The sequence below is a fragment of the Glycine soja genome, chromosome 7 (genome assembly GCF_004193775.1).
Source record: "Glycine soja cultivar W05 chromosome 7, ASM419377v2, whole genome shotgun sequence".
Lineage (NCBI taxonomy): Eukaryota > Viridiplantae > Streptophyta > Magnoliopsida > Fabales > Fabaceae > Glycine > Glycine soja.
In genome coordinates this window covers 16,123,501-16,149,519 of record NC_041008.1, presented here as the reverse complement: position 1 = coordinate 16,149,519, position 26,019 = coordinate 16,123,501, and the positions used below count along the sequence as shown (strand labels likewise).

The 26,019-nt window shown below is 31.1% G+C and overlaps 1 protein-coding gene, 2 long non-coding RNA genes and 1 pseudogene across 7 annotated transcripts; 1 reads left to right on the top strand and 3 right to left on the bottom strand.

The window, feature by feature from the left end:
* The first annotated feature begins 1,028 nt into the window (after positions 1–1,028).
* LOC114418963 lies at positions 1,029–1,610 on the top strand. 2 transcript variants are annotated; one of them, XR_003668146.1, is made up of 2 exons: positions 1,029–1,222; positions 1,333–1,610. It is a non-coding gene; the product is annotated as an uncharacterized LOC114418963 (long non-coding RNA). The 2 variants fall into 2 exon arrangements; XR_003668145.1 differs by having other exon boundaries at positions 1,069–1,222; positions 1,362–1,610.
* An 819-nt stretch (positions 1,611–2,429) lies between these two features.
* On the bottom strand, positions 2,430–3,658 carry LOC114418961 (annotated as a pseudogene).
* Positions 3,659–13,558: 9,900 nt separating this feature from the next.
* Positions 13,559–19,148, bottom strand: LOC114418962. Of its 4 annotated transcripts, none has more exons than XR_003668142.1 (7): positions 18,967–19,148; positions 17,298–17,379; positions 17,136–17,205; positions 15,893–16,035; positions 14,076–15,383; positions 13,909–13,966; positions 13,559–13,776 (listed from the first exon to the last, which is right to left on the bottom strand). It is a non-coding gene; the product is annotated as an uncharacterized LOC114418962 (long non-coding RNA). The 4 variants fall into 4 exon arrangements; XR_003668144.1 differs by lacking the exon at positions 17,136–17,205 and having other exon boundaries at positions 14,076–14,220; positions 15,210–15,383; XR_003668143.1 differs by lacking the exon at positions 17,136–17,205 and having other exon boundaries at positions 15,893–16,030.
* Positions 19,149–20,721: 1,573 nt separating this feature from the next.
* Positions 20,722–25,092, bottom strand: LOC114418960 (tropinone reductase homolog At5g06060-like). The gene is made up of 5 exons (XM_028384527.1): positions 24,916–25,092; positions 24,615–24,822; positions 24,315–24,531; positions 24,112–24,224; positions 20,722–21,041 (listed from the first exon to the last, which is right to left on the bottom strand). The coding sequence occupies exons 1-5, from the start codon at positions 25,005–25,007 to the stop codon at positions 20,871–20,873; spliced, it is 801 nt and encodes a 266-aa protein (XP_028240328.1). The 5' UTR covers positions 25,008–25,092; the 3' UTR covers positions 20,722–20,870.
* Between the last annotated feature and the right edge of the window lie 927 nt (positions 25,093–26,019).

Genomic DNA, 26,019 nt, shown 5'->3' with positions numbered 1-26,019 from the left:
CTACGTACCTTTTTAATATGTTATGTTGTTGATGACTTACTAAGAAGTAATTGAATATATGTTTGTTTGTGTGCTTTGGGAACATGGATTAAAGTGCATTTGTCTTAGGATGAAGGAATAATGAATTAGATTGCAGGTAGCCTAAACCCTACGAGAAGAATGTTATCCTAGATAAACTAGTGTAACAACAAATATTGTGAAAAGAAAACTGTTTTAGCGTGTCTAAAATAAGATCGATAGAGACATTTTCAAATCACAACCCAAAAGTAATTTGAGTGATGATAAATTAGAACACTCATGTAAGAGAAAGCTTAGTGAGTTACAACTAACGAAACCTAAAACAATAGATTTCCAAGTACCACCTACCTTCTAGGCAGCAACCTTGAGATAGTTAGCTCTAGAAGAGACAAGCAAGAAAGAATTATCAAGCCCAAATACTTCCTTAAACATATGCCTAGAATGAGAACCACTTGATCTTAGAGTTACGTTTTGGAATTAGGCCTGGACAAAGAGGAATAGACGACAATAGGTATCTACCCAGATAAAGCCTGTTTACTATAATGGTTGCCAAGATTGGTTAAAGTGCAAACGGATTATTTTTTTAAAAAAACATTTTGACATTGAGAGTAGGAATTTCCTTAAGAAAGGTTGAGGAAGGATAATAAAACCTTTAAAGTTAAAACTTGCCTGAGTGGCAATTAGTGGGATGAATCTTAGTATATTGAGAAGGATTAATAGAAGTGCAATTATGAATATATTCTTAGGCTATTTTTTAGATAAATGAAAATATTTTAAAAAGGGTAAAGTTGTAATACTCTAAATTTTAAATATTAGAAATATCATGAGAAGACCCTTATTAGGACTTATTATTATATTATTTGATCATTTGATTAAACAATACTTTAGGTATTATCATAAATATTATTATCTTATCTTGAAATTTGTTTATATTTAAATCATAGATATATTATATTATATCATTCTTGCTGTTTGTTCCTAGTCGAAACTCATCTTCATGTTTTTTTTTTCTCTGCCGAGTGTTTCCCTTATCCTTCCTTATCCCTTTGGTTATTGTCTTATCTCCTTTTTTTTTTTTTTTTTTTGTCTTAAGTTAGAGATTTGAAGGCATTTGGAAATATATTGTGAATGGAGAATCCTAGTACAAGTTTCTAATATTCTTCTTCTACTTTCTCTTCTCCTCTAAGCTTCAACAAGGACTAAGGTAAAACATTTTTTCTCTTCTATTTTCTCTTCTTGGTTCAAAATACCCAGTCTCTTCCTTAATTTTTTTATTTATTTCAAAAGGCTTGATTTTTGAACTCCATGTTTTAGGTTCATTGATGTTTTGGTTACATTTGTAGTTAAATCTGGTTAAAGCTTACAACTTTTTGAAGATTTTCTTGATGAGGTAAAGGGAGATGAAAGCTCAAGTCCATGAAGGCATGGTAAACTTGTGCCATTCCATGTTTTGGTGAACCCTAGCATTAGGATTAGGCCTTTTCTCGAATCCTCTTGTGAAAAAAGTGAAAAACATGTTTTCTATGACTCAGTTGTTGAGTGATTTATGCCTTGAATACTTTATATATGCTACTGTTTTATTATTATTATTATTATATGGGCCAAATCACCATTATTTATTTATAATATGTTGGATCAATTAATTAATATTAGACTAAAAATGTCTTTTTATTAAAGTAATATGTTTTACTAATTTCATACTCAATCATTGAAGTAATATATTTTACTAATTTCATATCAATATTTTAATATATACATATACATAGATTGATTCTTTAAGTACAATGTAATTTTTTTATATTTTTTAGAATATAGTTATATAATTGTTTTAATATAAACTGATTCACGCGATTTGATCTATGACTTATATTAGTTTGACCACGTACATACTAATACTATCTAATATTCTGATTGAATCAATGAACAATCCAAATTCGATAACTGCACTATTTATATATGTTGCATGTATTATACTCAAATTTGGTTACCATAACATATAATCGTATACATACTTCATACTTATATATACCATCTAATTATATTCTTAATTAAATTAAAACTAACTCATTTCATTATTTATTTATTGTATTTTTTATATTAAATTTATTAATATCTAAATTTGTAATACTTACTGTAACATCCAATTTTTATCTAGTTATTAGCCAAAACCATGAGTGGGAGTAAATGTTGGCCATGGCAGCAAATTTTAGCAACGAAAGAAACCTAATAAAGCAATATTATAGTATGAAATTAACGTAAAAATGACATAAAGAAATTTATATAGGGGAAATATCACAACTCTTTAAATATAATACTTTGTTTTAGCACCTTTACTTTAAATATATTGTACTTAAAACAAGTATTGTACTTAAAACAAGTACTGATAATGATTAGTTCCAGAGCTTCTAATAAACCAAGCTGATCAATAATAGATTTGTGTTTTGGGCATTAATTAATTTATTCTATTTTACAAGTCTGGCATAATTATATATTTAAATTGTGGAACCCCCATCCACAGTAATAATCTGTCCAGTAATGTATGAAGAAGCCGGAAGACAAAGGAAAGCAACTATTGCTGATATGTCCGTAGGTTCTCCAAGGCGACTAACTGGTGATTGAGACACCAAAGTCTCAACGTTCTTATCCACATACGTAGATTTCTATAACAAGAACAATCAAATAGATTTAGAGCATGCATTGCTGCTGAATTAATAACATATTATGCAGGAGAAAAAAAATGGGATTGAAAACTAGAAGTAGATATGTAACCAGGCAATAAAAACTCAATTCTTTGGTTACATCAAGATGACTAGCTTAAGTTGGAACAACTCATACTTTATGCATTTAATATTTAAGGTAAAGCATTTTCATAATAAAAAAAGTAAAGTATTATTTCAATCTCACGGGGGCGTCCGTAATGTCTGTGAGTGAAGTTTTAAAGAAAAAAAAAAAGGAAGGACAAGTTTTTTATTTTTAAATTAAAAGAATTATATAGCTTTATGAGATGTAAAAAAAAAATAGGACATTAACTTTTTACCATCTATCATTTTATTTTTTATTTGAATTAACTATCAAATTAGGGAAATATATTTTTTTTTCTTCTTCCCATTGCTTTTCCTATAAAACTTCACTCACAATTCACAAACGCACATTAAGAAAACATATACAAAGATGAGTGATGTGAATCAATCTTAGATATGCCTGGCAAAGTGGCAATGTATAAGCTTTTTACAATTAAGTTATTAACAATACATACCATGAGAGAATCCAAAAGTTCGGTATTAACAGCTCAGGTGCCACGGTATTTGCACGAATATTATCCTTTGCCCATTCCAATGCTATGTTCTTGGTGAATTGATTCAAAGCTCCTGAATCAATATTTTATATGCAGATTGATTAACTTCTGCAACCCCAATTTACCACGTTGCTGCATTATAGTTAAAGGATATAAAGATAAGGAAACATACCTTTAGAGGCTGCATAAACAGAACAAATAGGAAAAGCTTTGAGACCTGCAATAGAGGATATGAACACTATGCGGCCGTACCCAGATGCTTTTAGAAGTGGGTGTGCTAGTTGGCATAGGTGGAAACATGACTCAAAATTAGTACCCATTAGTGTTGCAACATCTTCTGAAGTATAATCTTGGATGCTCTTAGTGTAAGCTGTTCCAGCATTGTTTATCTATAGAAAACCCATTTACCAAGTCAACTCTAGTCAATTTAATTAGGAACAAAAAAGATTGAAACAGGAAAATTAAAGAAAAGAAGAGGCAACCATATATCATGTAATTAATAAGAAGGCTAATGGTGGAGACTTGAATAAGTTGAAGAAATTTCGCCATATACACATAATTCTTTTTTTTTTTGTTAATTTCAGCCATGCATAATTCTTGTTCCTTTGGATATGCATTAACAGAATTCAGTTATTTAGAATGACATATTTGATTTCTTAAAAAAAAAAAGAATAAATATCTGACGGACGCATATATCTTTGACTAAGCACACCAAAATTTTGTCATTGAAATAAATTTTTTCTTGCTATCTATGTATTGTCGCCTTCTTGCAAGTTACAGTCTGAACACTGAACGTAGAATTTGTCGATCTTGTTTGTCAACTGCTTGCTCTCCTGGTAACTTAGTGTCTTTTATGTTCTGTTGTGGTACCACTACCACTAGTACCGTTTCTTTAATGAAAGTTAACAAACACTACAAAAAAAAGGTGATTTTACTGACGGTTTATTGTTGGCGGCCAAAGTAAACCCCCAGAAAATGTTGCACTTCTAGCCGGAAACGTATCCATACTTTAGGTGTTGCAGGAGAATGGTAAAACGAAACTATCTGCAATTACTTTAGGAGGCCAAGCTCTATAATATTCTTCAAGGAGGAAGTATGTAGTTTTCTTTTCCTTAATAATAACTTTAAGCAATTTGCCTTGTTGTTGTTTTTTATTAATAATTATTATTAGTGTTGTGTATGTGTGTGCCTGAGTGGATAAATGAATTGGTGTGTAGAGATGGAAGGTTTTCCTGTTAGGAAGCTAGTGAGGTTTTAAATTTTTTAATTTCTTATTTTCTTTAATCCAGGTGGCATCCCAAACATAAAATGTAAAGATTGAGAGATGCTTTTGGATAGGACTGAACCTTGCTCACAGGTTTCATTTTTCTTCTCTATTATATTGATATAGCACATGATCCAACTCTGTTTAATAAATAGAGTTTGTTAATAATTTTTTATTAATCATGTTTGACTTGAAGTTGTCTTTTAGATTTATACATTATGTTTGTAATAGGCCATTATGCAAACAAAAATTATTAAAATTATAAAGAATGAAATTACTTGTCCTCTTCTTTTTCAAGACATGATGAATCTAGATGGAAATTGGAGAGTGCTCTGATAAGGTTTGTTGAAGATATATTTTTGTAACTGTATAATATTTTATTTTTCAGTTTTTAAGATAGGATTTAGTAAATAAGTTGATTTCCTATATTTTAGGAGTAAGACAGTTCTAATGGATTAGCCTAGTCAATAAGTGGTTCCTATCTTTAAGGAAATATTCTGTTTTACTAATATCTTGTTATCTAATTAGTTTATCTTTTGCTATTTATTGTATCGTTGCTAAGAACAATTTGAATTAGAATATAATAATTCTATTTCCTCCGCATACGCATTGTCTCTCTTCTTTCCTCTGTTTTTTATAATTTCCTCCTCAAAACCAACAATTGGTATCGAGAGCCTTATTCTTACGGGACCTCTACCATGGAAGGTGAAGCAAGTTTTTCCCACATAACTCTTCCAATCTTTGATGGAGAGAATTATGATCTTTGGGAAGTGAAAATACAATCTTACATGGAGTCTTTGGATTTATGGGATGTTGTGGAAGAGGATTATGAAATATATCCGCTGCCTGAAAATCCCACCATGGCCCAAATTAAAAATCACAAGGAAAGAAAGATGAAGAAGGCAAAGGCGAGGTCATGTTTGTTCACTGGTGTTTCACAAATGATATTCATCAGAATCATGACTCTTAAATAACCCAAAGCAATTTGGGATTATCTGAAAGAGGAATATGCTGGAGATGATAAAATACGAAGCATGCAAGTGTTAAATTTAAGGAGGGAATTTGAGCTTCAAAGGATGAAAGAGTCAGATACAATCAAAGAATACTCAAACAAATTATTGGGTATTGCCAACAAGATAAAGTTGTTGGGAAGTGATTTTGCTTATTCGAGAATTGTAGAGAAAATTTTGGTAACGGTGCTGGAGAGGTATGAAGCATCTATAGCTTCATTGGAGAACACAAAGGATCTGTCGAAAATCACATTGGCAGAAGTGCTACATGCCCTGCAAGCTTAAGAGCAACGAAGGTTGACGAGGCAAGATTGTGTTGTCGAAGGTGCTTTGCCCGTCAAACATCATGAAGTTGATGAAAGCAAAAAGGATTTTTTCAAGAAGAATCAACCAGTAAGCAGCGAAAACAGTGCAAACAACCAAGGTAAGGATAAAAAGAAAAATTATCCACCTTGTCAACATTGCGGAAAATTGGGTCACCCACCATACAAATGTTGGAAACGGTCAGACGCAAAGTGCAGCAAGTGCAATCAGCTTGGACACGAAGCTATAATTTGTAAAAACAAATTTCAGCAGCAAGAAGCCGATGCCCAAGTTGTTGAGCAGGAGGAAGAAGATTATATTTTTGTTGCAACAAGTTATTCGATGAGGAGTAGTTCTAAATGTTGGTTGATTGATAGTGGTTGTACGAACCACATGACATATGATAAGACTTTATTCAAAGATTTGAAGCCAACTAGTGTCTCAAAGGTTAGAATTGGGAATAGTGGCTATATTCCAGTAAAAGGAAAAGGAACTGTTGCAATTTCAACGTGTTCAGGTACCAAATTAATATCAGATGTTCTTTATGTACCTAACATTGACCAAAACTTGCTAAGTGTAGGTCAGTTGATTAAAAAGGGATTTAAAGTGTCCTTTGAACATCAACATTGTTTTATCTATGTCATTGTTGGCCGGGAAGTTCTAAAGGTTAAAATGAAAGGTAAAAGCTTCTCATTTGATCCAGCAGAGGAGGAGCATACAACCTATTTCACTCAAGTCACACCCACGGAATTCAAGCACAAGAGACTTGATCATTGCCATCTTGAAAGAATGCTAAACATGAAAAAAAGGAAATATGCAAAAGAAAATTTGAAAAAGTTTCAAATGGAAGAATGCAAGTCTGTTAGCACACCAATGAATCAAAAGGAGAAGTTTAGCAAGAAAGAAAGTGTTGATAACATTGATGAAGGATATTATGGGAGCTTGATTGGATGTCTAATGTATCTCACTTCAACAAGGTCAAACATTCTATTTTCTAAAAAGAACAAAACTGGAATTTTTGTTGACAATCAAGTAGCCATTGCTATTGCAAACAATCCCGTGTGTCATGGGAAGATTAAACATTTCAACATCTAGGTTTATTATTTAATAAAGATGCAACAAAGTAGAGAAGTGAACTTTATTTACTGCAAGTCTAAAGATTAATTGGCTGACATGTTTACAAAGTCACTACCTATCAACAAACTTAAACTCAAAGAATTGGAGTTTGCAGTTCCAAAAGCAAGGAGGAGTGTTGAAGATATACTTTTGTAACTGCATAATATTTTATTTTTCAGTTTTTAAGATAAGATTTAGTAAATAAGTTGATTTCCTATATTTTAGGAGTAAGACATTTTTAATGGATTAGCCTAGTCAATAAGTGGTGTTCCTATCTTTAAGGAGCAAGTTAGTTTTAATATTCTGTTTTGCTAATATCTTGTTATCTAATTAGTTTATCTTTTGCTATTTATTGTATCGCTGCTAAGAACAATTTGAATTAGAATAGAATAATTATATTTCCTCCGCATACGCATTGTCTCTCTTCTTTCCTCTGTTTTTTATAATTTCCTCCTCAAAACCAACAAGGTTTTCCAAATATTCACCATATGATTGGCAGTTCTGTGGTATATTGAATTTTTTTTATTCCTTTCTCTCCTTTTAGATGCTTGGTGGTTAATTTTTCTCATAAGAATTTTCTAGCATATTCGTTGACAGTTCAATGTTTGAGTAATCAAAGTATGAAAAATATATATCAGAAGTACCCTGAAATCGCATCCTCTTTCTCTACTTTTGGGTTTTTTTTTTATCATTATCAAGTTTTGTAATATAATCATTCTCTTTCCTTTTAAGTTGTTGCTTCTTTCTATTATTTCTTGTTTCTTCTTTTTATTTTTTATTTCCAAAGCTCTTGCTTATCCTTGTATCATTATTTCTAAAACGTTATCATTCAGGAGAAATTTGTCAAAGTCTGAATTTGTCCTGAACTATTGGATATTCCTTTCTATAGTAATACCTAGCTTAAATTTTTCTTTCCACATGTGAAATAATTCATGCATGTTTTTTTACTGCAATACCATCTGTCAATACCAGATAATGTGATTAGGCACTACATGAATGAAAATATACTAATTGATCTAAGTGACTAGGTTTATAAAATTTCCCTATTTTGAGGTGCTCTGTGGTTTATAAATTCAAGCAATAGTCATAGTCTACAGTTCTTATGTTATCATAATATTGTGTTTTTCTTTTCCTTGTTTTTTCATACGCACACTTCTCACATTTTTGGGTTTAGGAAGATGAAACCAAATCAGGTATATATTTTGCTTTTATATGTTTTATTTTATTAATTTTAATGTTATATTATATTCTTGATCTCATTTGTGGAAGCTTTAATCCCTTAGCTTGCAATCACCCTTTAACTCCAAGAGGATATTATTCTTTAAGGTTTCTCAAGTCAGTACAAGTTAATTCTTCTTATCTATCCCAAAGTGGTATAGAGTTCTAATTTCAAGCACAAATTAATTTTGCTTCCAACTAAAATATCTAATTTCTATCAAGTCAAACATTGATAAAAAATGTGTGTGATACCAACAGATACTTCAAACTTTGCTTCATTGTGCTAGTCATTTTCTAATGTGTCCTTTGGAACATTTCTTTTGTTTAAATTTAAGAATCTATATTAGAGATATTAAAGTTGTACTTGTAGCTATTATCTTAATCATCTCTTATTCCAACCAGATCATGAAAGTTAGTTAAGATATGTTTTTGAAGGAAATGGAATAAATTAATATCTAATCAATCTATATATACAAAATACCTTTAAGCAATGTATTGATCTATTTCTTTCCACTTATTTTTTTCTTTAACAATATTTATTACAAGTAGTGTACTCTATTTCTTTCTACTGGCTTATTAATCAAGAGTTGCTTTGTAAATTATGAGGTATCCTTGAGTTTATTATATAATCTGCTTTCCTCTGTAAATCATATTTTGATAATAGAGTATGAAGTTTTAAATTAATGATGTGTTTTATTATTTGTAACTGGTGCAGTGAGGTAATTGATAATTTTGCAGAAGGCTATGTGATAGAGACATGGTTACTTGATATCTTATTTTGAGTGTTAAGATGACCACTCATTTTACTTTTCTTTGTTTTTTTTTTTTTTGCACAAAGATATAGATTTTCTGTGATTTACTGACTTGGTTAATTCTTGTAAATAAATTCTTTACCTTGATTAATATGCAATTTGTTTATTAAAAGTTTGATTGGTGAACTATGTGATTTTTAAAACCATATTTCTTACATTTAATTGTTTAATTTGATACGATAACATTTTTGGTTGAGAAAATTCTTTTGTCTTATTTTTCTTTTTAATTAATTAAGAATTAAGAAAACTTGTTTAATTGTTAAATTTGATTTCTTTCGTTTAATTGTTAGTTAATTAAGTTAAATGTTAAGAATGAATTTGTTGTGGATTATATATCTTTTTGAGCTTTTGAAAAAAACTGTTGTATTTTTTTAGTAAACTAATTAATAGGTGATATAATTTATAGTAAAATATATAATATTGGTTATACAAAAATAAAGATAATTAATGAATAAATATTAGACATAGAGAATTTTTTTAAATAATTAAAATTATTAAACACTTTTTGTTTATTTGTGACAATTTTAAACAGTAAAAACAAATGAATGAATGCTAATATAAAAATGAAAACGTTTATTTTGTGACGGTTAAAAATGTTATAATATTTTTGGCAAATTTACCGCGTTCAACTAAAACCTCACAAACCATTTCTGACATTTGTATTCTTGAATTAATGCTGACTGTCGAAAGTGAAATTGGTGGCAGTTTTTAACTCTAGAAACAACTTTTCAACCGCCACAAAATACTTTTAAAACAACTGTCGAAAGTGAAATTTGGGCATGTAATTTAAATTAATGTAAAATTCTTTTAAAATTTAATCTAAATGGATCAAACTTACTTACCAGAATGTTGAGCTTTCCGTTAAAGATTGAAGCAACATTTTTCATTAAATTTTCACGTTGGTCACGAGATAGTACATCACTTGCCGACCCTGTTATGCGAAATCCTTTTTTCACTACTAGAAATAGTCCTTTCCAAGACGCAATTTTTACGACGGTCGTGACGCAAACATCTTAAAAATATACGTGATGACATTTTCGTAATTTGAAGCTTCTATAAGAAGATGGTGTTATTCAAACCCGTCTTAAAATTAGTTGTTCAACGACGAGTATTGCAGGGATCGCTGTAGAAAGCTCAATCAAATTTATTTTATAAAATAAATTATTTTATTTAAAATAATTTAAGAGGTGTGCATATACACCGTCTTTGAAGCCAAGAGAGATAACTACGGTTGATTTTATAAACACCGTCTTTAATTGATTTAATTAAAATTAAAAAATAATGACTGCGTCTCTTCATTTGCGCCTCTGAAGGTTCTAGATCCAGAAGTAGCTGTGAAGAAAGAAAAATACCAAGTGTTTGAAGAACTCGTCCGAGGCCGGTTTGGCACCGTGTTTCGCTGCTTCCAACAACGAGGACCGTCGCTGCATCAAAATGGAGGCCTTGGAGGTTGGTGGCATGGTGGTGGTGGTTGTTGCCAGCGAGGAGGCGAAAAAGAAGCAGCCGCTGGAGAAGAAGTCATTGTCGTATTCGTCGGTGAAGAAGTTGCGAAGTGCGTCGATCCAGCGAAGAAGAAGGAGCTGGACGGCCTACGCGCTGAGATGTCAGTGGTGCTGGCAGAGTGCGTCAATCCGATGAAATTTGTGCTGGAGGCAATCTTAGAGGTGTTTCCGGTCGACAAGAGAGGGGAAAAGGCCGGCCACGACTTCGGCTGGGCCTGCGTCCTTGTCCTTGAGTCGCTAATTCCGGTCGTCGTCGACCCGGTCAATGGAAAATCGAGGCTGTTGGTTACCCCTACCGTGAAGGAGCATGCCACGGAGATCACAGAGACTTGGAAGAGCAGCCTAGAGGAGCATGGCGGCGTGGAAAACGTGAATGTTCAGGACTTTTGCAACAGAGTGATTGCTTTTATTCAAATGTTTTGTTGGAGAAAAAAATTTATCATCTAGGTTGTGCCTTAGTTTTTGATTGCTATTGGAAAAAATGGATGGTTAGGTTTTAAGTTCATTTTGTTGATTATATAATGATAATAAACTTGAGTAGTCATAATTTTTGAGCTTGTTCTGGAAGGTTCAAACACTTGAGATGCCACTAATCCTTGGAAACTCTGGTTCTGGAAGCACAAGTCAGGTCAGGAAATGGAACATGAATAGCACAAGGTGGGAAGGTTAGTCTGATGGAACAAGGTCATAACTGGTACGCCGTATACTTGCTTAAATTCCAGTGAGAGTGTGAACTTAATTATGAGAGAAAACGCCTGTTTTTAAGTTCCTGGTTTTGCATCATTATTAGACTGTTAGAATAGTTACTTAAGGTGGATATGATCAAGGCCATGTTTGTTATGTTAGCTACTTAGCCAAAAAGCCAACCCGACATGATTTTTACCCCTTGCACCCATGATTGAGCCAATATATTATTTTAAATTAACCCTTGAGCCAATAAAATGATTGTCCTACCCTTTAGGATGATAAGAGAGCAAAAATGGGTTATAAAGGTCTTAATTTGGGGGATTTTGGGAAATAGGTAGCTAAGACAATAGTACAACACATAGTAAGACACCTTTCACAAACTGTAGGCCCAATTAAAAAAAAATCATGAGTGTAATAAAGGGCAGAAACAAAAGAGCAAGAGAGGTGTCAAAAGAAAAGTGTTGTGGGGAAATAAAAGGGTTAAGAAAAAGGCCTCGGAAGTATTAGAAATTTTTGCTCTCTTAATCCTAAATTTGAATTCTCAAGAAAAACCATGATTTTTTGTAAGCCAGGCCCCAACACAAGCCAATAAAGTCCTTAGTGATCCACCTAAAGGTAACTAAAGATAATTGTACTTAAGATGAAATGCAAAACTTTGGAGTCTTACTTGCAGGTTGCTAGTAAAATTGCAATCACTGAACCAAACACTTGTGAGCAGAGGGAAATACCAGCCTTGCGAGGAAAGTAAGGCAAGCCAGATTTGATTAAGATTCCAGAGAACAGACTAATTCCACTCTTGTGTTTTATGCTTTCATTTTGAGATGTTGACAGATGCGGAAAGGACCACTGAAAGAAGGAGGAACTGAAGCCATTGATAGTGTTGGAACACTCAGAACTTGCTTGAAAACTTATTTGCTTTTATTCTTGGTTTGCTTGGGGACAAGCAAAGTTTAATTTGGGGGATTTTGATAACTACTAATAATTGCAAATTAACAGTAGTTAAATAGTCAAATTTTGGCCTAAAATTAATTATTTAGCAGTTATTCATAATTAGAAGTTGAAAAAATTAATTAAGTTGAATTTTTGGTTGCAGATACAAAAAATGAGGTTACATTAAGCAAAAAAGGCAACAAAAATGAAGAGAAAGAAGGAGTTCTGAAGCAGGCCCAGCCCAACACTTGCGCTAAGTGCGCGTCAGGCGCTAAGCGAGTAAAGAAGACAGGCGCTAAGCGAGGCGTTAAGCTCGAAGAAGTAGAAACCGTTACGCGCGCTAAGCCCAGCTACGCGCTAAGCGCGCGATCCAACAGAAGCACTGGCTAAGCCTGCAAGGCGCGCTAAGCGCGCGATCCGAACGCGCTAAGCGCGAGGTGTCACGCTAAGCGCGACTATGAAGGCCCAAAGTCCACCTCAGCAACTATAAATAGAGAGCCAGTCCCAAGGAATCAACACATCTTGCCTTAGAGCACTTTTCTCAGCACTCCAAGCCTGAGCTCTCCCTTCTTTCTTTATATTCTTTGTTTTTATTATCCCTATTCTTTCTTTCACCCCAATTGTAAAGCCCTCAATGGCCATGAGTGGATAATCTCCTAGCTAGGGCCTGGCAGGCCTAGAAAGCCAACGATGTACAATGTGCTTCAAGAATTATCAATGCAAAGGGAATTTATTCCAGGTTTTTCTGTTCTAATTCTTTTCTTGTTATCTTGCATTTGTTCTTAAATTTCTTTTGGGTTTTATTCGCTCGGGAGACGGTATTTCCTAATAAGGATTTAAGATTTAATGCATGCATTAGTTTTAGGGGTTATACACTTGGGAAAGGGTAACACCTAATAGAACATCTTAAGAAAAGAATCCTTGGGTTAGCATTGCTAGGCATAGAATGATAACTCACTACTCATGCATTTAGCAACATCTAGAACTTAACCTTAATGCATTTTAATTATTAAATCTTTGCAAAGACATTTGGGAGATAGGTAGTTAAAATAAGCTTGTAAACGTGAGGCATCAGGGACAAGTAAAATCAACAGATGTGGGTAGAACTAATACCAGTGCATTGGTAATGAATATCATATTTACATGCATAGTAGGCCAATTGGGTTTGTCCGGTCTTGACATTTTTATTAATTGTCTCTCCTTTTAATCTATTTGATTGGGTAATAGCAACCTATTTCTACACCTATTCCTATCTTTATTATTTTACTTACTTACAAATTGAGAAATATTTGATAAAGTGCAATAAAATCCCTGTGGAAATGATACTCAGACTTCCGAGGTTTACTACTTAAGAGCGATTTGGTGCACTTGCCAAAGTCTCAACATTTGATAATCCGTAAGGATGACAATTGGATCTATTTATCCCATAACTTTCTAATTCATCCATAAATAAATCCAGCCAAAATATCCAATTACAAAAGAAAATAATGGATTGCATAGATTGAGTCAATACTATTATTGGATCGTTAGTGAACCATCCAACATATTTCTTAAACCATTGGATAAATGGGAGCAACTCCAATAGGTGTGGAGAGTCAACCTTGCTTCATCCGTAAACCACCTGTTAAATGAATATACCAATTTTTGAATCTCTAACCCTATTAAAAATTGATTTTTGGTGGCAGCTTGTATAAGAATGTATAAGGCAATATATAGGAGTGTGAGATTAGAAATAAGGAAAAAATGTACTTACCCTAGGAAAACGCAGGGGTTCTAGTAAGAATTATAGTATAACATCATCTGAAATGTAGCTGCATATAGGTTCAAACAGGTGCATAAAAAACTCCAGTGTAACTAAATTAGTAGTGAATACATTATAATGCTTTAGGAAAATGGTTAGTATGTAGATATTATACATACCTTGATAGGTTTTCTAGAACCTCTTTGAGAATGGTGTATGTAATAATTGACCTGTTGTACTGTCAATTGTTGAAGCAAGTATAGCTCTAAACGGGAGGAATTCAATGTTGTGATGTTGGCATAAATCTGGAAACTTGGAGAAGCGCTTTGATTGAAAAAGAACAAAACCAAGAAAATGATTAAGAAAAAAAAACTGGGTAGCAAAAGAATAACGTTTCTGAGGTCAAGATTGGACTCTTAGGGGTTGATGTTGTATAGAAAACATTTACTATCTCGATGGAGAAGGGCTCAAACTGAAAAAGAACAAAATCAAGAAAATGATTAAGAAAAAAAGGAATGGGTAGTAGAATATTCGGTGTTGTTGATGTTGATGAAATGAAAATCACAAACTCAAAGAGCAACAATGAATGTTGTAGAGACCCTAAACTCAAAAACCAACAGCGAAACAAAATCCAGACAAAAACTTATTAAAACTACTCATTTACATAGATTTAAACCATGAAACCCTAACAGAAACCCAAAGTATAACACATGTTTTATCTTGTCTTGTAGTCTCTAATGGAGATAAGTTGCACATGCTACCTTTCATTTTTCTGTCTTAGACGGGAGAGAAAGAGAAAACTTTTGAACATGCTGGAACAAAGTCAAGAGCAAAGAATAAACACTTAACAACAAGAGGAAGGGTAATCAAGTTTTTCAATTGTTGCAATAACGTATTTCTCAGCTCATTTTGTCTTGGCTAACTTACTAGGGAGGTACGCACACGCGGGTTGACTCATTCAAGAATGGAAGAATGATAAAAATAGGAAGAGAGAAACCAATTCTCTATAGGCAAATGGATTCGGAAAAAATATCCTTCCAAAATTTAACACATAATTGGATCCATTAATCCATTCACGGTAAATATGGAATGTTTTAGACACATTATTTCTTGAAGAAGCAAAACATCACTGTCACCCCATGAATCGATACTCAATCCCAGTTCATATTCAATTTTATGTTGTTTTGCTATCAAGTTAGAACTATTTTACTTCCCCTATCTATATTCTCTTCTCTCCCTCCTATGTCTCGAAAAAAAAAAGTGGAAAGCAGAATACCATTCTACTCTGGACGTTACTGATGTGTAAAGAATACCTTTGTATCTCTTGATGGAGAAGTGCTTTCACTGGAAAAGAACAAAACCGAGAAAATAATTAAGGAAAAAAGAACGGGTAGGAGAAGAATATTGTTTCAGAGGCCAATACTGGACTCTTTGGGGTTGATGTTGTAGTAAAAGTCTTTGTATCTCTCGATGAAGAAGCGCTCTCACTGAAAAAGAACAAAACCAAGAAAATGATTAAGCAAAAAAGAAATGGATAGCAAAATAATACTATTTTTACTGGACTCTTCGGTGTTGGTGTTGATGTTGTAAAGAATGAAATGAAAATCCTAAACTCAAAGAGCAACAACGAATGTTGTAGAGACCCTAAACTCAAAAAGCAACCGCGAAACAAAACCCAGACAAATTACTCATTTACATATATTTAAACCATGAAACCCTAACAGAAACCCAAAATACAACACCAACCAAGAGAGATGATGAAAAGAGAAAATGAAAGCTTAGGGTTGAGGGAGAGAAGAATGATAATTTTTTCATTTTTTCTATCTTAGATGGGAAAGAAAGAAAGTTTTTTTTATTTTTTCTAGCTTAGAGAAAGTTTTTTATTTTTTATTTTCTTCTCTTTTCATTCAAAATCTGCACTTCCAATCCTACCACACTTGATCTGTACTTCTCATTTTTTTTTTTTTTGTAGATAAAGGTAAGAAGATAAACATACCACACGTGATCTATACTGCAAGCGCTGCCATGCCTCTCTCTTTTTCTCTGCAACCTTTTGATGCTTCCATCAATTTAATAAATACTAACTCTCTATAACCATTACATTACAGTAAGCAAGCAAGCTTGTGTGAGCTTTCTGTCCTTCAAAACCATAAAACCAAAAAAATTGACACGTGTCAACAAATAAAGTGAGGTCAAAAATGTAATTTCCCTAGACTACTCCTTTATATTAGATATTAGATATAGTAGATGTAACTGAAAAGACATATTTGACAGATAATAATAACTTCTTGAAAAAGTAAATAAACATAATGAAAAGAAATATCAATGACGTAAATATCCATTGGTACACATCGAAGACAATTTTAGTTGATGATTCAATGTGATATTTGTGCATGCAAGAAAATGGAATCCAATGTTATATTAGTAGTAGGAATATATTATACATACACGATGTTCATACGCTTTACACAGGAAGTATTTAAAAATTAATTAGTATAGAATATCAAATTAACCTATATTTGATCTTTTTGTAATACAAATAAAATCAAATTTTTATTTCACGGTACTTAATCAATATAATTTATTTTGTGATTTTTTTTCAAAGTAAATACCAATTAACTTTGGGCCTGTGTTTTAATTTGTTACGTACTGTAAATAGAAAATGTATTTAAACAAACTCAAATACAAACCAACCAATTCTGAATTCAGTATCAAGTGATATTAAATTTAGTGAATTGTAAAGCAAGGTTTGTATGTTAAATCGGTTTCAGCGATAACGAATAATTAAATGACAAATATATTATCAAAGTGGAAAAGGTTGATGATAGGAAGTCTGACCATACATTGATATCCTGGACAAAAGAAAAGAGTAATTGGATTGATAAATAAGATTTTTTTTTGACAAAATAATGCAAAACATAAATAATAATAATAATACCGGTAACACTTAACAAGAACATGACAATAGAATAGAGGAAGGGTAATCAAGTTTTCAGTTGTTGCAATAACATATTTCTCAGCTCATTGGGAGGTACGCACTAGGTTGACTCATTCAAAAATGAAAGAATGATAAAAAAATAGAAAGAGAGAAACCACTTTTCTACAGCCAAGTGGATTCGGAAAAAATATCCTTTAAAAAATTGAACACATCAAAACATCACTGTCACCCATGAATCAATACTCCATCCCAAGTTCATATCGTTTTATGTTGTTTTGCTATCAAGTTAGAACTATCTTACTTTTCTTGTCTATATTCTCTTCTCTCCATCCTATGTCTTGGGAAAAAAGTGGGAAGCAGAATAATACCGTCTATGTATAAAGAATATCTTTTCACTTTCACTGAAAAAGAACAAAACCAAGAAAATAATTAAGGAAAAAAGAACTGGGTAGCAGAAGAATACCGTTTCAGAGGCCAATACTAGACTCTTTGGGGTTGATGATGTAGAAAAAACCTTTCTATCTCTGGATGGAGAAGCGCTCTCACTGAAAAAGAACAAAACCAAGAAAATGATTAAGGAAAAAAGAAATGGGTAGCAAAATAATATCGTTTCTACTGGACTCTTCGGTGTTGATGTTGTAAAGAATGAAATGAAAATCCTAAACTCAAAGAGAAACAACGAACGTTGGAGAGACCCAAAACTCAAAAAGCAATAGCGAAACAAAATCCAAACAAAAACCCATTAAAATTACTCATTTACATAGATTTAAACCATGAAACCCTAACAGAAACCCAAAATACAACACCAATCAAGAGAGATGATGAAAAAAGAAAATGAAAGCTTAGGGTTGAGGGAGAGAAGAATGACGATTGCAAGCAAGCCTACGTGAACTTTCTGTTCTTCAAATTTTCCATCTTAAACCAAAAAGACCATAAAACCAAAAAAATTGACATGTGTCAACAAATAAAGTGAGGTTAAAAATGTAATTTCCCTAGACTAAAAAGACCATAAAACCAAAAAAATTAACAAGTGTCAACAAATAAAGTGAGGGCAAAAATGTAATTTTCCTAGACTACTCCTTCTTAACGTTACACATAACAAGATTATTGGGTTGTGTCTATATATATCTTTTTTCTCCTTTAGCAAAAAAGACAAGCAGAAAAAATAATGTTATCTTCTCTAAGTTTCTTCTCTTCCTTTTCTTATAAAAATTATTTTTTTTAGAGCAAGAACATTAATATTCAGAAGGTTCAAAGATCCTTTCACTACACACGATCAGAACAAATAAATTGTCGTATCTTTGGAATAGAGCATAATCTGATTTTTTTCTACCAATGCAGTGAGGACATTCTCTCTCTAAGGATAACATTTGCGTATTTTGACCCAGGTTATTTAAAATTTATCCCTTAACATTATTTTCTTTATGCTAATTGTATGTTATATTGCATTGTTAATCCATGTTTTGTTATATTTTGAAGTTAATTTACTAATGTGATTTTGTTATTTAGTATAAGACTTTACCTCTTATTCTTATTTATTCCTTTTATTTTATTTTATTTTATTTTTATAACAATCGAGAGGTCGGATATGGTTGGGTTCCGTATCGTTGGGAGTAGTGTGTTGGAATATTAGTAATTTTTACAAAAAAATTCATTATTGCGTAATAATTAATTAAAATTGTAATTGAATTTTTTAAAATAGAGAAATAGGAATATATATATTAATTTTACATAAAAAACCTATGATAATCTTTTTAGAAATAATAATTGTATGAATATTATGACTAAATTATTTCTTTCAAACCCCTCCGTATCAACCAATTCTTTCATTAAAAAAAGCCCTTTATCCACCCAATTCCTATATCCTTATGTTTTTCGGTCATTTATTGAAAAACATTATACTTTTACATTTAATTCATATGTTTTTTGGACAATAAAAAGAGATGTAAAAAAAGGAGAGAGAAGTGCGATATAAAATAAGTAGGATAAATGACTGTTTGTATGTGAATATGCAATAAATTGATGATAATTTAGTTTTTTTTAGTAACAGGAATTTACTTAAGTGAAGTAAAAGACATATACGTCCCTGTTAGAGGTGAGATATGAGATTGATAATAGAGAATTGAACGAACCCTATGCTTCGAGTGCCTCCTGTCACTAGAGCTGGCTGTCATGGAGCGACCATCTTTCGTCTTTGGCGCACCTCAACTTTGGTTTTGCCATTAATTTTTTTGCTTACTAGTTTAGTTAGATCCATCAAATAAAAATAGCATCTGCAAAATAGTTGTGTGATTTTGTTGTCAATTTCATACTTCGGATAAGTGTCTTGAGTCTTCACTAGTTTTGTGGTGGAGGATTGGGTTCAGTGACGTATCGTTGGGAGTACGTAATTTGAAGTAATATCAATAATTATATAAATTATGGTGGAGGATTGGGTTTCAGTGACGTATAGTTGGGAGTACGTAATTTGTGGTAATATCAATAATTATATAAATTAAATTATTACGTGATAGGTAAAATTTAAAATTGTTAAATAAGAGTATTTTGTGTGGTCATAATTATGAAATTTATCATTAATCCGATCGAAATAGTGGGTCAATGGTCTAACTGGTGGATCACTAATCGATCCGATTTGATAGATATATATTAAAAATTAAAAAAATTGATAGATATATATTAAAAATTTAAAATTATATATGTATCTATTATATATAAGTATATAACTAACATTATTTGAGTAAGAAAAGTTCATTCATATTCTAAAATTCAAGATAACAATCAATAATAATAATTAAGACATCAAAATGATGTCATAGTGGTGGTCCATTTTTTATTCTTTTATTTTTTTTGTAAAACTGGTTGGGTCAGACCGGTTCCACCAAGATTCGATACCTAATTGCAATGTCATCTCGAACACATGCACAAGGTGATCGACGACTCAGAGTTCTCATTTTGAGGGATCCCATAACTTTTAAAAAATCTGAAAAAAAATTATTAACTTCATTTTGGTGAACTTTTTAATATATAAGAATTTTGTGTATTATTTTTTTATGGTTGAATTTATAAATTCATGAAATTTTTTGTTGATTAATTATTTATGAAATACGTCTCCGTTGTTTAGGGTTTCTTTTTTAATTTTTGTTTCGAACCCCAAAAATATCCAAAACAGCACTGTCTAGCCGGCTAGGTTAATTACATAACAAATCCAATAATAAAATTGATCCGGTTAGATCACTAAGTCATAATTGGATCGATCTGACCGAAGCAAACCAAGTTTCATAACTATTGTTCTACATGTGGTGTGCAATGTTGGTTATGATCGTGGTTTGCTATTATATATAGGTAAGAATAATATTGTTTGAGATTCATTATACCCTATGAGTAGAACATGTTTATGCATGTTTGCACTTTGACCTCGTACCATTAAAACAATTGATGAAGTTGGATTAGTTAAATGAGAGATTTAAGTATAATTTATTAAGAGAAATTAGATGTAGTTCTTATATCAGATTTCTTAATCACCTGATAAATTAATGAGTAATTATCAATGTTATTATTACGTTGTTAATTAACGTTATTTGACAACATATAAAAACAAATTTTCTTAAAATCATTAAAGGATTAAAATAAAAACTTATTTTATAGGGACCAAAAATTTATATAAGCCTATAAATATTATATATATATATATATATATATATATATATATATATATATATATAATTCATTTTCAAAAGATTAAAATATATAACCAGTTCAGTAATTATTTTTTTAAATATTTTCTGATCTTTCACCTTTAATTTTCATGGACAAAACGATATTTGTTTCATCATGAAACTAATTAAAGCAAAATATATAAATTCGTTTGAAAATTATCTAAAAAATGATTGAAAAAAACTTCTCAGTACAAATTAACATTATAACACTTGAAATATATAGTACTTAAAACAACAACTAATTACTAATACATTTTTATTTAGAAGACTAAGAAAATAGATCTCTAATTCGAGGGATTAAAAACATAAATAAGTTAACTTTAAATTGTACAACCCCCGTCCACATTTATAATCTGGCCAGTGATGAATGACGCAGCTGGAAGGCAAAGGAAAGCAACCATTGCTGATATGTCCTCAGGATCTCCAAGTCGACCAACCGGTGCTTGAGACACTATAGCCTCAATGGCTTTATCCGCTTCATTACCAGATTTCTATAACAAGAGCAATACATAATTTTGAGCATGGTTGCTGCTGAATTAATTAATAACACAATATGCACGAGAACAAAAAAGATTGACATACAACTGTACGAAATATGTAACACGGCAATAAAAGTACTTCACTGGTATTAATTTATGGGCACTAAATGAGTTTAGGATCACTCAATCTCAAAAGCTAGTTAAAAGGGTGAGAGTTATTCCTCATTTATATATTTTAATTTAACTTTATTTTTAATCGATGTAGGATTTGGATTTTTTCCAACAACTCATGCAAAATGAGTTTTATATTTTTTTAAATAAGTGGATATTTTTTAAATTGGTTTTGTATTAATTACATTTGACAACTGATGTAAAATTAATGTTTAGTCTTAGCAAAATATGTTAACAAAGGAAGGACAAATATTGTATTTAGTCTTTATTTATACTTTAGGTTTCCCTATTTTTTAATTTTACAAATTTAGTTCCTTTATTTTTATGTCAATTTGATTATCTTATTATTTTAATTATATAATTTTGGTCTATCTCTTAACTTAGCATTCAATATTTAACGGAAAAATAATGTGAGAATGTAGAAGAGTATCATGTCAATATAAATTTTGTTGGACAAGTGACCTCAATAATTTTAAGAATGGAGGAGTGAATTAAGTTTCAAAAGTCCCACTAACAAACTTTTAACTCCCTTTTTTAAATAGTAGGCTTAGAATACAGAAGAAGAACAAGAAGTAATCAATTTAACAATGTTCTTTTAAACGTGTAAGAAAAAATTGATTGTAATAATATAAATGAGATAAGGGAAGAGAGAAATGCAAACTTGATTTATATTGGTTCGGTCACGCCTTATGTCTACATTCAGTCATCAAACAACCCACTTGAGATTTTCCACAATCTTTATAAAAATCTTTTTTACAACTTCTGAACACCCAAGGAATCACTTTCCTTTGTGTTCAGGAAACTTACAATTCAAGAGACAATCAATCTCTTGATTACAACTTACTTTCTAAGATGAACAAAAAGATTTCTCTTCTTTAAAGTGGATAATACAATTTGAAGTTCCTAGATGAACTCTCAATAGATTTGTAAGTGTGTGCCTGAGAGTTGTTAAGAGAGCATTTGACAATGAAGTTCTATTGGAATAACTCTTTTACTTTTTGAAATCAGACACACACATATATAGGCCCTTCGTGTCTTTCTAAAATGGTTTGAAGAGATGTGTCTTTTCAAAAAGTTTTTTCTGAATTTTTTCACTGGTAATCAATTACAGGTTTCTGATAATCGATTACAATTATATTTTGAAGGATCATGACTTTTTAAATTGAATTTCAAGAGTTTCATTGCTGGTAATCGATTACCACAACCTTGGATGTCTTGGAAATACTTTGTTTTGAAGCAAAGCTTGATGTTGAATTAATCTTGAAGCAATGCTTGCTTGTTGAAGCAACCTTGTATTAATATGGAAGCAATGCTTAACTTTTATGAATGTTTGTTGAAGTAATCTTGAACGCAACCTTATTTAATTATTCTTTGGCATCATCAAAATCATGTATTCATACAATCACAGATTTAGTATTTCTATTAAATATTATGTTAACAAATGATTCAAAAATTGCACAATTGAAATAAGGCTTAGTTATATTTTTTCCCTTTAATTTAAATTTTTTTCACTTTTCATCCATGTAATATCAACCCTTCCCTCGAAAATTGCTCCTATAAGTTCTAAAATTTTTATTTTTAGTCCTTGTTGTAAAATTCTATTTAAAAACATTAAATATTATTGATATTGAAGTCAACACATAAAATTGACATAAGCATAATGACACGTCATAAAAAAGTTTCATATACATAATCGGAATTTACAATACTAATTAAAAATGAAAAAAAAAATTAGACAAAAAAATGAAAAAAAATTATAGGATGAAAAATGAAAAAAAAAAGACTAAAAGAGAAAAAAAAAAGTAACATATTTGTAGGCAAAAAAATTAAGCCTTAAATATAATGTATAAGTTTAATTGAAAATCGATATAAAATTAATAATCATGCATTTTCAAAATAATATTCATTATATTTTTTTGCCTTGTTCAACACTATAAGGTCACTTACATATTGCATAAAACATTCTAAAGTCTCCCACTCACAATATATTGTTTCTTCCTTCTCGAAAACACATATATCTTAGAAGAAAAAAAAACATGCACACTTCATATACTCTCAACATGAACACACACATAAATAATTAATTCTCCACTTATTTTCTTTTTTCCCCTCACTCAATACACACACATCCATTGTCTTTTAGACTTTCTCATTTTTTTATATCATAATTCACAAGTAAATAAGCATAAAAATAAGATAGTTAGGTGGTTTGTCAAATACCTACCATCTAATATAAGTAAGGTCTAGTTTGGTTTGATCTATTTATTAAAGATGTCAAAGTTAGGTCATAAGTTCTTGTCAGACCACTTTGTATATTTTTACCTTATTTATTATGAATGATAATAAAATAAATTAGAAAAAATGTAAAAAAAAAAGTAAATAAGTGATGAATTAGTTACCTATAATACTTTTTACAAACGTGATGCATACTGACGTCAATAATTTAATATTTTTAAGTGTTTAATGATAAATACTAAAAGTAAAAACTTAGAAATTAAAGTGATGATTTTGAAAAATAAATAACAATATATTAAATTATATGGAAAAAAACTTAATCATGTTTAAAAAAATGTGAGATTAAATACGCCGAAAAATAATCTAAGGATAAAATTTACATGCAAAATTAAGAAAATGGTAATATCAAATAAACATTTATACTATTTATTTATAAGTTAAAAGAAATATAGAATATTTATAAAAATAAATAAATAAATAAATAATACATCAAACTTATATTACTAATTTATTAATTTATTTCTTTTATTTAAAATAATTAGAAAAATTAAAAGTAGAAAATCTGTCTTCCCTTTTCTTTTCGTATAAAATGGTCCTCCCTAAACATGCCTTAAGAACATATAACAAAGATGAATGATGTGAATCTATCTTTATATGCCTCGGAGTGTATACATACCACGAAAGAATCCAGAAGTAAGGTCTTAACAGGTCCAGGTGCCACGGTATTTGCACGAATATTATCCTTTGCCCATTCCAATGCTATGTTCTTGGTCAATTGATTCATAGCTCCTGAATAAAATTTATATGCTGATTGATTATGCTCTTTTGCAACTCCAAATTTATCACGTGGCGTTCTAGTTAAACATAGGAAAAACATACCTTTAGAGGGGCCATAGATAGAACAAAGAGGCAAAGCTTTAAGACCTGCAATGGAGGATATGAATACTATGCTCCCATATCCAGATGCTTTTAGAAGTGGATGTGCTAGTTGGCATAGGTGGTAACTAGACTCAAAATTAGTTCCCATTATCGTGGTTACATCTTCTGCAGTATAATCTATGAGGTTCTTTGGTGTATTTGTTCCAGTATTGTTTATCTATAGAAAACCATTATCTATATCTAATTAAGAAGACTAATGGTGTAGACTTGAATCTAAATAGGAGGGTCAGGCTTACTTACCAGAATGTTGAGCTTTCCGTGAAAGATTGAAGCAACATTTTTCATTAAATTTTCACGTTGGTCTCGATATAGTACATCACATGCCGACCCTGTTATGCGAAATTCTTTCTTACTCCATTCTTCCAAACATCTATCAATATCTTGTTGTTTACGTGCACATATATGCACCACTGCCCCAAATTCTGCCAACTCTTCTGCTATTGCATGCCTAATTCACAATGGAAAAAAGAATATAATAATAAATTAATAACAACAACTGAGGAATTAATATAAAGAAGTGAAAAGACACTAGAGAACGAACCCTATGCCTCGTGTGGCTCCAGTCACTAGAGCTGTCATGCCATGGAGTGACCATCTTTCGTCTTTGATGCAGCTCAACTTTGTTTTTGCCATATATTAATTTTTCTGTTTACTAGTTTTGTGAAATCTTTCAAAGTTCAGACAATATAACAGCATACAAAACAATTTTTTTTTTGTGTGATTTGGTTGTCAATTTCCTACTTAGGATAAGTTCTTGACTAGTTTTATTTGTGGTGGAGGATTGAGTTAAGTGGCATATGGCCATGGGAGTATGCAATTTGTTAATTGATAATTGTTAGAAATACTTAAGTGGAGACATGTGGATTTAGATAATTATCTCATCTTTTTTAATGTAAATTGTTAACTTGTAATTTGTTTCTTTTTAACTTATTATTTTATTAGATTTCACATGCTTATAGATGAACCATTTTGAAAGATTTTTGAATTGGATCAAATAATAATTATTTTGGAACAAGGTTCAATGAAAGCTTGAAGTGAAGATTCTAGCTCCAATGTGCTTAAGTTGAGATTGGAGGGCCCATATTAAAGTTTCTTTTTGGAGAAAATGAAAAAAAAAAAAGATGCAAAGAAAAATTGGCTTCAGCAAAATAACTTTTGACTTAAGCTGAATTTGGAAAGAGGTGCAGAACTGCATAGCTGTAATATCTATCTAAGCATAAAGTTTTTGACTTGAGCAGATACTCACTTAAATGTAAATTTTTTAGGTCTTTATAAATAGATACCCTTGTGCACACTTCCTCATTTTGTAAAAACACTTCCTTTAAAAAAGTTCTTCTTTCCCAACTCTTTTCTTCCATTGTTCCTCCATTTTCCTTGCTTTTGGATGCTATTCTCGAAGATGAGTAACTAAACCCTCTCTTATTGGGGTTAGATTGTATCCGAACCTTATGTTCTCATGTTAACTTTTTTACTTTTATGCTTCATACTTGTTATGATTTGGCCATTCATAGCTTGATTCTTGGATGCAATTGCTATTTGAAAATACTTTCTTTATCTTGAATTGTGGTAAAATGTCCATTAAACCTCGAAGCTAGGAATAAGATGAGGGGTAATGATTATCTTTGGGTCATTGAGCTTAAAGTAA